The sequence below is a fragment of the Tympanuchus pallidicinctus genome, unplaced genomic scaffold (genome assembly GCF_026119805.1).
Source record: "Tympanuchus pallidicinctus isolate F22 unplaced genomic scaffold, pur_lepc_1.0 scaffold18, whole genome shotgun sequence".
NCBI classification, from domain to species: domain Eukaryota; kingdom Metazoa; phylum Chordata; class Aves; order Galliformes; family Phasianidae; genus Tympanuchus; species Tympanuchus pallidicinctus.
In genome coordinates this window covers 8,790,626-8,802,033 of record NW_026294699.1, presented here as the reverse complement: position 1 = coordinate 8,802,033, position 11,408 = coordinate 8,790,626, and the positions used below count along the sequence as shown (strand labels likewise).

At 50.7% G+C, this 11,408-nt stretch overlaps 1 protein-coding gene and 1 non-coding gene across 7 annotated transcripts in view; one reads left to right on the top strand and one right to left on the bottom strand.

Moving 5' to 3' along the window:
• Positions 1-72: 72 nt before the first annotated feature.
• On the bottom strand, positions 73-159 carry LOC128079414 (small nucleolar RNA SNORD60). Its single transcript, XR_008206095.1, has one exon. It is a non-coding gene; the product is annotated as a small nucleolar RNA SNORD60 (small nucleolar RNA).
• Positions 160-562: 403 nt separating this feature from the next.
• TRAF7 (TNF receptor associated factor 7) overlaps positions 563-11,408 on the top strand; it is a 28,565-nt gene continuing 17,719 nt past the window's right edge. Inside the window, exons 1-5 of one of the 6 annotated variants that reach the window (XM_052679780.1) lie at positions 563-715; positions 3,428-3,489; positions 9,781-9,899; positions 10,153-10,210; positions 11,295-11,386. In XM_052679780.1, coding sequence (XP_052535740.1) covers positions 9,819-9,899; positions 10,153-10,210; positions 11,295-11,386 — 231 coding nt within the window. In that variant the 5' untranslated portion in view covers positions 563-715; positions 3,428-3,489; positions 9,781-9,818. Of the gene's footprint in view, positions 716-755; positions 774-2,418; positions 2,438-3,427; positions 3,490-9,780; positions 9,900-10,152; positions 10,211-11,294; positions 11,387-11,408 lie in introns of those variants that run through there. The other 5 variants (XM_052679781.1, XM_052679784.1, XM_052679779.1 and 2 more) reach the window with 5 other exon arrangements.

Sequence of the window (11,408 nt, the reverse complement as noted above, 5' to 3'; positions counted from 1 at the left end):
GGTCCTGAAAGAGAAAAAGCAGCGCGGTGAGAGGGAGCCGCACCGCCCGGCCCAGCCCCGCTGCGGGGCCGCGAGCCTCAGCCGTAAAGCGTCAGCAGTGGCCGCGGCCGCCCGCCGCCCTCAGACGAGGTGTCAGAAAAGCAGAAATCATCCCCGGCTCGCCCCGCCCCGCCCCGCAGCGCCCGCTCACAGCTCACTCCAGCCACGCTCACCTCCAGCCTGGAAAGGCCGAAACACGCGCTCGCTGTAGAATTTATACATATCCCGCCGCCGCTATTGGTCAGGATGCCTGTGGACCCAACCAATCCCGAGCAGCTGAGGTGATCGCCGGCCCGCCTCTCCCAACGCTTATTGGTCGACGTTTTTCCTCTCTCCAATGGCGCCGCGCGGCGCAGCGTGGCCCGAGGCGTGGTCTGCTGTCTCCCGATTGGCTCCCGCGTGGCGTCAGGAGAAGCCAGTAGTAACAGTGATTGTAGTGAGGAGTGACTGCGGGAGCGCCAATCACCGCTCTGCCGAAAGGGCTGCTGGGAATTGTAGTCCCAGCGTCGCAGAGGCGCGGCGAGAAGCGGACGGACAGGACTACAAGTCCCGAGGAGCGCAGAGCGCCGCTCTTCTGGCCCGGGTGGCAGCTGAGCCGCTAGACGAGCGAGAGGGAGGCCTGGGGCCGCGATGTGCCGGGATCGGGGACCGGCGCTTCGGCCGCCGCCGCTGCCAGGTACCGCTGGGGGAGCCCACAGCCGAGCGGGGCCGGCGCGGAGCTGCGGGAGCGCTGGGTAAAGCCGGGCCGGGGATTGCGGGGCCTCACGCAGTGTGGGACACGGAGGGGTGGATTTCTGTCACCGCTCCCGAGCCGTTCCTGACACTGTACGGAAGCGTGGGCGCCTTCCAGACCCGTGGCTGTCCCGTAACGTCAGAGACGGCGGCTCAGGCTCTGCTGGAGCCGAGGAGAAGCATGGTACGAGAGCGGGGTGTGGGCTGGGGGCAGCAGGCCGGGCTGAGCGCTGTGCTGCCCTCGGAGGAGGTTCTGGGCACCTCTGCCTCGCGTCTGGCAATGGGAGGCAATTCTTTGCTCCAGCCCCGGCAGGCTGATTGTGCCTTTTCGTTTCCCCGCAGCGAGGTATTGCAGCATGCCCTAAGCAGCGAGCTCCTGTGAAACAGCTGTTGCGTGTTGGCCGTGTTTCTCCCGCTGGTTCCTGCGGACAGCCGCAGTGATCAGTTCGGTCGCAGTGTGTGAGAAATGGCCGTGAAAGCCCTAACAGAGGGAGGAAGGCAATGTCGGGGTTGGCTGCTTGCACGGTGGCTGCAGGAGCTGTGTGAGGAGAGCAGCAGATCGGGAAATGTGTATTGTGTGGGGGTACTGACCATGAGTTCAAAAAGAACAGAAAGTGCTGTCCTCATTGCACGTCTGGCAAGAGGAAATCGAAGAGCTGGGAGGTTTCCCAAGAGTCAGGCAGGAACATGTAGAATCTGGCTCAGCTTAGTGCCCATGAGTCCTGGGGTGTCCCTGAGTGCTTCTGTCCCAGGTGGGGTTGAAAATGCAGGGTAAATCTGGCTCACAGAAAGCTCTGGGTGGGCTGGTCCTGAGTGCTGGACATTTTGCAGTTGTGGCTGAAGTTGGGTGGTGTTCAGCAGTCACCTCGTGGGCTGAGCATTGGCTGAGCCTGAGGCACCTTGTAGCCCAGATTAACACTTTCTGAAGCCAAGTCCAGCTGTGCCAGGAGGAAGGCACTTGAGAGCAAATCCTGGTTTCACTAACCAAACACTTGAGTAATGTGAACATGCGCAGGCTGTCAGATCTCTTCCATCCATTTTGTTCCTGTTATCATCCCTCCTGTGCATTCCCTCACCATGGGCAGTGAGGTCCGTGCTGGCCGTGTTCCCCTGCGCTGGGGCTGGCTGGGGACATAGCAGCTGCCTGGAGGAAGCTGTTGTGCCATGGACCCCCATCCTCAGGGCTCTTCCTTTCTGTGCTAATGAGTTAACTTAGTTAACTGGTTTTCCCTGGAGCATCTCTGCAAGCACAGAGTGTGTCACTCTTTGTCGGGCTGCTCAATATTCAGTATTATGAAGCTTGAGAACTACCTAAAGAGGTCAAGACACTCAAACTCCCTTCAGTGTGAATGGTGGATGATCCTGCGGATTTCTCAGGTTGGAGGCATAAAGCAGTGCGTGCTCAGGTTGTTTTTGCTTAACCCCTCTGATCTGTGAGCAGCGCAGGGCAGCACGAGGATTGGCTGAGCTGTGGGATTTTCCAGCCGAATTTACATGTCGCCCACTGCTCTGCATGCCTTTCTGTTTACATCACTGGGGAGCAATACACACATACACAGCACCAGATAGCGGAAGAGGCATTCTGACTGAGGGAAGCCTGTCTGCAGCTCAGGAACTGGATCATGGTGGTGTGTCACCAGGCCCCGCTGTGCTGGGGCTGCCAGGGGTGAGTCCTGCGGGGTGGCGTGGGCACAGCACAACACAGGAACAGCAGAGCAGCACAACGTGCATGCTGTCTGGATCCCATGGGTCAGGCATGGTGCTCACTGGCAGCAGAGCGGAGGAACTGTTCTCCAACCTGTGCCATAACAAGGTGCAAGAGGTGTCTGAAATCCAGCTCAGAAGCTCAATTGAGGCTCATAAGCAGGTGCCTGTTGCCTGCAGCTAGTTGGAGCAGTGTTGAGCTAGTTTTGTGATCCTCCTTTGCGAGGACACGTAATATGTGTGCAGCAATGCGGCGAGTGTTTTCTGGGGTTGTTCCAGGTGGTTTCAGAAGTGTGAAACCCTCTGTTGTTTAAAGCAGGGGTGCTGGTGAGGCGAGGCAGCGTCTCACTGCCTCACCCTTGTGTCCCGAACCATTGTGACTGCAGTGCAGCTGCTGACTGTCTGCTGGGGTAATTTAAACACAGCCTTCCTAGCATGGTGTGGGACACTGAAGCTCAGTGCTCGGTGCTTCAGTGCTTGGTAGATGTGCCACAATTGAAGTGTTGATCTCTATTGATTGCTCAGGAATCAAAGATTTGGAGCTTGTTTATCTAAGGGCAGGACATCACTCTGCTCTCATGCTGCCTGTAAAGCACTACAGTTTCTGGGTTGCTGGCTAAGAGTTCCTGGCAGTGTTAGCAGCTTTGGATTGTGCCCAGTTTGTTCTCAGTGGAAAACTGTGCAAAATAACCCAAAAAGGGCACAGATGACTGAAATTTACTGGGACCTTTTATTTGGGAAGAAGCTGATGCATTTCAGATGGATCTTTAAAGTGCTCTGATTGCGCCCAGAAGGCAAACAGGAGCATGTCATCGAGTTTCAAAGCTTTGGAAGATGTTTGGGAAGAGCAGGGGAAGGAAGTGTGATATTTGGTACTTTTTGAGTAATGACAGGCTCGGATTTCTTGTGACTTTAACCTGGCCAGGTTACTTTCTGTTTTTCTCTCTTGCAGCCTTGCTGAAGTGCAAACTAACCTGGCCTCAGCCACCTGCACAGTGCTGGCAGAGATGAGAGGTGAGCAAGGCAGTCAGGAGCTGCTGGAGAGGTTTGCTGTGCATCCTCCTGCTGCTCCTGTGCTGCTTACTGAAGCCTTCCAGGCATAGGCTTTCCTTTCTCATGGGCTGTCCTGCCAGGACAGGGTGTTGGCAGGAGTGCTCCATGCCCTGGGCTTTGCTGCTTACCTGGTATGCCATAGAATTCCTTGTATGTAAAATGTGTGTGTTGGGGGAATTCCTTATTCCCTTCACTGGGTTGTGCTAGCTTTGTAGGGAGCTCCAAGCCTGACCAATGCTATTTACAAGTTTTATTGTGCATTTCTTGTGGGAGCTCTTTGCTGTTTCCAGTGGCTCCCAGGATTGTGAAGGAATTGGAGTCTTTCTATCTATTGGATTTTTGTTCTTTAAGTGAGAATAAGGGAAAGATCTGAAGTGTTTTAGGGCCAGTGTTAAGGCTCCTTGTGTGTAAGGGCCAGGTGTGAGAGCTCGGTTTGTGCCCATTCCAGCCATGCCAGCAGTGATGTGCAGACACTCAACCAGCACCAACCAGGGCCAGGCACTGCCAAACTTCATCTGCAGCTTCATGTGCAAGGAAAATGGTGTGGAAGGTGGATGCTTCCTAAAATGGAAGTAAAGCCTCAAGTATGGCTTTTGTGACATGGAAACAGCATTGAACTATGGCTCTGTTCTAACTCAATTCTAGCGTTTTGGGGAAAATGAGATGCTTTGTTCCACCAGAGCAGTTGGTTTTGATCCTGTTACAACCGCATTTGAAAGTTATTGCTTTAGGTTTTAGTGTCAAGTATAGCAAACAGCCAGTCTGTCCCAAGGGCTCGTTAACCTTATGGAAGAAAAGAACATTTACTGTGGAAGTATTTCCTTTTCTGAACTATATTTGCAGAAAGGAATGGCAGCGTTCAAACAGCTGTGCTTCTGTCACACTGCTGGATGTGCCCTCTCAGCTCCGCTGTAAAATGAAGCACTGGTAAAAGCAGCAGCAATTAAAAGTGTCACATTTATTTTTCTTGATGACAGCGCTGTGCAGCTCTGGTCTCACTTCAGCTCAGAAAAGTTTGTAGGGCTTTTAAAAGCAACGAAAAGACTTGTGCACAATGAAAAGCCTTTCTGTTCCGCAGAAGCGAGGAACCACCAGCTGGAAGTGCCACGCTCTGTTGGTAGGACGGAGCTTCATTTCACGTTTGATCTTCTGGCACTGACGCACATCTCAGCACACGTGGCTGGCTGTGTTCGCGTCACCCCAGGGGTGCAGGAGGTGCCCACAGCTCCGTGCTCAGCTGCAGCTCTGTGCGGCTGCCCTGCAAATGAAGGCTGTCAGCATGTGAGCCCAACCCCTTTCCAGCATCCATTTGCTTCATGATTTCTGAGATTCAGAGCAGATGGATTAGGAATGTGAGGAGCCATGTCCTCGGTGGATCCTTCCATATCCATTTATAGACCTGCTGCACGTTACTGAGCCCAGTCCTTTCTGAACCTGTCATTACTGCATTTCTCCACAGCGTGCAGCAGCAACAGGCACTGGTGTTCCCTGTTAGTGGGGTGAAGGAATGCTTCCTGTTGCCTGCATTAGATCAGCCTCCTGCTAGGTTCACTGGGCAAACTGTGGCAGAGGGCTGGGCAAATAACAGGCCCAAGTTTGGTTTACTCACAGGCTTCCTGACTTTGTAAATGTTAATTGGCACAGGAGAGTTTGTACAATCTGCACCCTTGGAGATTTCACTACTTATTCCGTAGATGACCACGGTGACTGAAGCTTACTCAGCAGTGCTTCTTGGGGACTTCATATTTGAAAGGTTTTGGTGTCAAGTATTGCAAACATCCCAAGGAATCATTAACCTTAAAGAAGAGAAGAATGTGTAGTACAAAATGATTTCCTTTCCTGAGCAAAGGGATCACCTGAGGAGCTGCACCCTCTCCTTCCCATGCTGTGTCCTACAGGTCAGACTAGATGCTCGTTGTTGTCATAATCACGGTGTTATTTAAATGCTGTTGCTGAATTTCACAAACACTTATGAAGGAATGCTATTTCCACCATAGACGCTGAGCAAGAAAGCCAGTGACTGCGCCGGTGTTATGAGGTGCAGAGAAACTAGGTTTTGAGCTCATGAGCCCTGCCTTGTGCTTGCTTCGTGCACGGCCCTCCCCTTTAGGCTGCTGTGGACCACTGAGAATCAGTTCACAGCTGGAAAACAACGAGAACACTTCATTAGTACAGAACAAAGCAGACAGAGTCTGCCCAAACCAGACCTGCAAGGAGAGGTCTGAGTCCCCAGCTCTCTGCACCCACCTTCTGTGGGGTGGTGCTCCATGTCCTGCCGAGCTGGGCTCCTGGAGCAGCTTAGCTGACTTCAACCTTTGTAAGTGTTTCCCCAGTGATGTACCAATCCTCTAAAGGATGTGTAACCCTTCCTGTTCTGGCTGTGGTGTAGTAGAGGAACAGAAACTTGTCTTTTACCACGAGTACATGGGCTGTGAAATAAGGAAATTCACTTTAGTGCAGCCCATTCCCAGTTTGTGGGGTAGCCCCAAGCCTGCCTTCAGCAACACATCGTGGCTCATCTGTCAGTGAGCACCCCTGTGGGTATGGTTTTGCCAGCCCTGCTGTGGGTGAGTAGCTTCAGAGACAGCTTCAGTGAATGGAGAGAGGAAGAAGGAAGAACAAAGCAGACACAGGGCACACAGCTGAGCTTTGTGGGCACAAAGTTCACTGCTGCCACTGTGCCCACAGGGTGGTGCCCGCACCAGGAACTGGCTGCAGGGTAAATTACATAGTATCCATGGAGGTTGTGCCCTCTGCCATCCCTTCTTGTGCCCTGTATCCCCTCAAAGCCCTGGCCTTGTTCTTAAGGGTGTAAGGATCTTCTGCTGAGCACTGGGAACTGCTGGGTGAGCTCTGTGCGAAGCCTTGCAACAGGAGGTGTCAGCCCTCTGCTATGGGCAGCAATCCCTCAGCAGGGCCCTCCCTCATTCAGGTGCAGTGTTAGGGCAGCAGCAGGAAACAGCCAGCAGAGAATGGCTCTGCTGGTGTCTTTCTGGGCTCTATGATGGGAGGAGTGCTGCCTTTCCCGGCTGTCTGCAGCTGCTGCTGGTTGGGTTTTTCCTTGCAAGGATTACAAAACTGGGAACTTCAGGGCTTTTCTTCTCCTTGAATCTCCAAAGCCTGTGTTGATCCCTGTGTTGTGCAAATGCTGAAAGTTAGCCCTTCCCCTACTTTGCATCTGCATCTGGTTGCTATCAGCCTTGTGATTCAGTGAATTACGGGTTCCCACAGCATCTTTTTTTTCCAAGGGAGATTTTTCCCCCCTCTTTTTACTGTCAAAAATAAACACCACTCCATGCACAGAATGCCTGGGTCACAGGCGGGTCCATGCAGGGCTGTGCTGCCTGGACACACAAGGGCTTCCAGCAGTTCTTCATGCACAGGGATCTTGCCCTCTTACTGTGGCTGCTGTTTTGCTGTCAGCCACAAGCAGACCCTGCAGAGTCCTGGGATGGAACATCTGGATGCTGTGTTCTGTGTGAGCGCTGCCGACCTGCTGCTCTGTGATGCTGCTGGAGATGCTTGGGATTTTTGCAGCCCCTTTGTGTTTGGTTATCTGAGAAAGACTTGGAACCCAAAGGATTCTGTGGTTGCTGGTATTTTTCAGTTACTCCTTGTAGGTCACAGAGTGCATGTCTTTTGTAACACAGGCTTTGACTGTGTTGTTGTCAGCATCTCCTGTGGATGTGATTCTGCTCAGATCCAACAGGTCCAGGTGCTAAGCCAAGGTTCAGAGATCTGGAGGGGATTTTGTAAGTGCTTTGGGAAGCTGCTATTACATCAGGAACACCATCTCTTCTCCGCTTCCTTTTAAGTTCTTTGATGTCAACTGACAAAGGCCTTTTTCAGTGCCTTGTGACAGTGCATTGGCAGGCTGCTCTACAGACACGTCTGCTCTGTTGAAGTCACTCCTGCATTCGATGGTTGCAGAGATTTGGGCTGAGGTTGGCTGTTTTTGTGGTAGCTGGCGTTATGCACATTAGCAAACATTCCACTTGATGTTTTTTCCATTGCTTGCATTCCCCTAGCTTCTATTCAGAGGAGACGGAGGGCAGGTTACCTCCTGCTGCTCACAGGTAGTTTGCTCAGCCACGCTGCAGGGTTTGGGGTATGAGCAAGGAGTAGAAAATCTCTGTGTTCCAACCCGTGCCCCTTTCCTTGCTTTGGATTTATCCATGATTTGTTGAAGTTGGATCTTGCATGCCTCTAGGTGGGCTTTGGAGCGAGGGAATGTGCATTTTAGTGGGGAGGTGCCCCTGAATGCCCCTGCTGCAGGCAGTTTGGAGCTGTTGGAGCTGCACTGCAGCTGGGAGGCAGCTCATTGATCTGCACAATGCAGCAGCACGGTCCTGCTTCATTCCTGCTGTTCTTGGACATCAGCAACTCTGCTTAGCATTTCCTAAGGGATCTGGCATTTGCAGGCAGCCAGGACAGAGCTTCATAATGTTTGGAAAATATTATTCAGATCTGTGTTTTTGAGATAGTCCTGAGCTTGGTTTGGGGGTTTTTGTTTATTGCTTTTGGTTGGGTTTTGGTTTGTTTTTCTTTTTTTTTTTTTTATCCTCTAGCTTTTCCCAAGAGTTTAGCTCCAAGGGCAGTGATCTCTATGAATGCTGTCCCATGCAGGACACAGTGTGCTGTGCCAGGCAGCAGAGCACTTAAGCAGGGGCTGGGGATGACTCCAGCATCATGTTCGCAGTGTTTAAAATGTGAGCATAGGATACATGCGAAGCAGGGGCTTTTGGGCTGTGACTGAAGGAGCTCTGAAGGGTCCCAGCTGCACTGCTTTGTCATGTCACACCTTGAGCCTCAGTTTCCCCATCTATAAAAGAGGTGATCACACACTGTTATGAAGTGCTTGGAGATTTGGGATATGTCACCCTTGGATAAAAGAAGATCCTTTGCTGTGAGGAGCCAAGTCACCTTGCTTCTTGATGAGCCTGCAGCAGGAGAAGCTGCATGGGGAGCAGCCCCAACCTAGCTGCAGGCTGCAGGCAGATGTTCCTGCAAGGAGTGGGACCAGGACCACTGCCCTGCCCAGCTGCAGCCCATGGTGTTGGCAGGAGGAGAGCCAAGCACCAGCAAAAAACGGATTTGGGCTGTGTATTTAGTCAACTGTGTCTGGTCAGTCAGTTCTCACTACTGCTGTTTGTTTGATCTGCCTGCTTAGCCCTTGGACTCTGTGGCTGGCAGGGAGAACACCAAGATTTTACTGTACCTTGGATAAAAAGGGATCCTTAATCGGGATTTTTCCTCAGCAGCTTATTCCTGGAGCATTGTGCGGGCTGGGACAGGCTGTGAGTGCCAGCAGTGACTTCCAGCTACGAGGATGAAGGGGCAGCCAAGGAGCAGAGCTCCCTGCTGTGCTGAGCCCACAGTGGGAACTTCTGTCCCAGGCAACATGGCAGCATGGAGCTGCAGCTCCTTCCTGGGGGAGCAGCTTCAGCACCCCTCCCTAAAGTTCTTATAGAACTCTCAAGCCAGCATCAGGTTTCAGCAGAAGTTAAAGAAAGCAAACTCCATGTGCTTCCACAGATTATTATTGTGCAATGCTTTGACTTCGCCAACTTGAACCCGGTAAACAGCTGAAGAAGAGCAGTGAGCCCTCTGAGGGAGGGGATTTCTCTCTCTGGGTGATGGTATACAGGCTGTTTCTGAACAGGAGCTGAGTGAGATCCAGAATCACAGGTGTGTTAATTGAAGTAAGGTTTCTTTCTTAGAGGGATAAGGGCTTTGCTGGTACAGCTTTTCATCCTTTTGCCCTCCGTGCATGCGCAGCTCCTTTGACACTCTGTAGGCACAGGCTTTGTCCAAGGCTTTAGCTCAGATCCCTCTGCCTGTTTGGAGTGTGGTGTGCTCTGTGCTGGGACTGTCAGACACAGCTGGCACATGCTATGGGTCTCATTGGGAACAGAGTGATAGTGGGGCAGTGGGATGCTGTCTTTCTTTGACTGCTGAGGAGTCTCATCTGCAACTGAAGTGATTGTACACTTGTAAAATGATGATGAGTGTCCCAGTACATGGGAGATTAAGGAGTCATTTTAAAAAATGCTGGATTTTTTGGAAGATGCTGAATGCTTCTCCCAGGAGTGGTTTGAAGGGGCCTGACTTTGACCTTGCCACTTGCTTCTGAAAATCCCGGCTCATGTGAGTTTAGGTAAATACTTGGATTTCATACTAGAGGAAAGTGTTCCCTGAGCCTGGAAGATGTACAGTGAACCTAACTCTCTTTCTGTCTTTTTTCTTCCACAGAGCAAACTTCCCATGACTAACAAGTGCTGGTCTGGATTATGAGCTCAAACAAGAACGCTCGCTTCAATCGTTTCTCCAGTGGCACACCAAACATCACTGCTTCAGAAAACACTAACGGGGTAAATGTGGGTGCCCTGAGCACTGGGCAGGGGCTGGGGCTGCTTCTGGTGTTCTCATCCTTTCTTTTGAGAAAATGATGACAATGATGGAAAATTTGATACTTTTTCCCCTGAAAAATCACAGTATCCACAAATGAAACTGAAGAATGCATACAGGCTATATTCATATATATAGTTGCCAGTTCAGGAGAAGTAGCAAGCCTTCAGGCTGTGCTGCACGGATACACTGACATTCATTCTGTCTATATTTCAGACAAGAATGGAAACAACTTTTGGGCCGGCGTTCTCTGCTGTGACCACTATCACGAAGGGTGAGTGCTTTTCATGTGTGGGGCTTCTTCCCAGAGCACTGGACAAGAATCTTAGGTTTCTTCTCGTCGTTGTTTCACAGCTCACAGAGCTGTTGGTACAGTCACTGTGTGTTCATTGCAGACAGGTGCCAGAGTACTGTTGTTAGTATTACACAGCTCAAGTGTTACTTAATCACGACATCTGTTCACCAGGAATGATGGAATGAGCATGAGCACAACAACTGGGAAGATCTTGCTGAAATTAGGATAGCACAACAGGATCTGATACAAAGCTTAGTTTCAAATCTTATTTATCCATGTGAATTCTCATGCAATCGTTACCAGGGCTGAAAATTCTGATCTTTGCCCGTTTGTCACTCTGTACACTTTGGTAAAATCTCTGTGGTCATTTTTAGCTCAGACAGGAGGGGGCGTGAATGTACCTGCTCATTTAGAATTCTTCTGCTTTGTTCTTCAAAGCCCAGCAGGTGAGGAGTCTGAGCTCTGGCACTCAGTGTGAATGTGAGAAGAGATCTGGTTTCACTTTGGAATAAAAATATCCTTACTTTAGTAAAGACAAGAAACTGGCACTTGACACCGATCTAGATAAGGAAATTAATGACCTTCCTGGAGGAAATGTTTGGATTACATGTGTAAACTCTGGATCATTTTGGACTCCTGAGTATTTACATCTAAAATTTTGTGCTAGTCAGTAATACTATCCTTATGCAAACCTCTGATTTAGTATAGCATGTTTCTGTTGTGCTACGAGAAGTATCCAAACCTCCCTAGATCTAAGTGATCTGACTGATCACTTGTGGGTGTGGAAGGTTTCCTTTTATTAGCATTTTTAACCTATAGGCCTGGGAGGAAATTATCTATGCTTTTTGTTGGGCAAGCTCCCTTTAAAGGATTGCGTGCACTTCAGCAAGCTGTCAGAGATCAGGATTATTGTGTGTGCTGATGTGTTCAGGTCAGGAACTGACGCAGGGGAGTCCCTACTCTTTCCTTTCCCAAGGAACACTTACAGCTACAGAAACCTGTAGCTTAGAAATGTTACTAAGGAGCTTTTTTTTTCTTTCTTTTCTTCTCGTTTGCCTTAAAGCTGATGGAACCAATACTTTTAAGCAGCATCGTCGGACTCCATCTTCCTCCAGTACACTCACCTACTCCCCACGAGATGAGGACGATGGCATGGTAGGTGTTGCCAAGAGGCCCC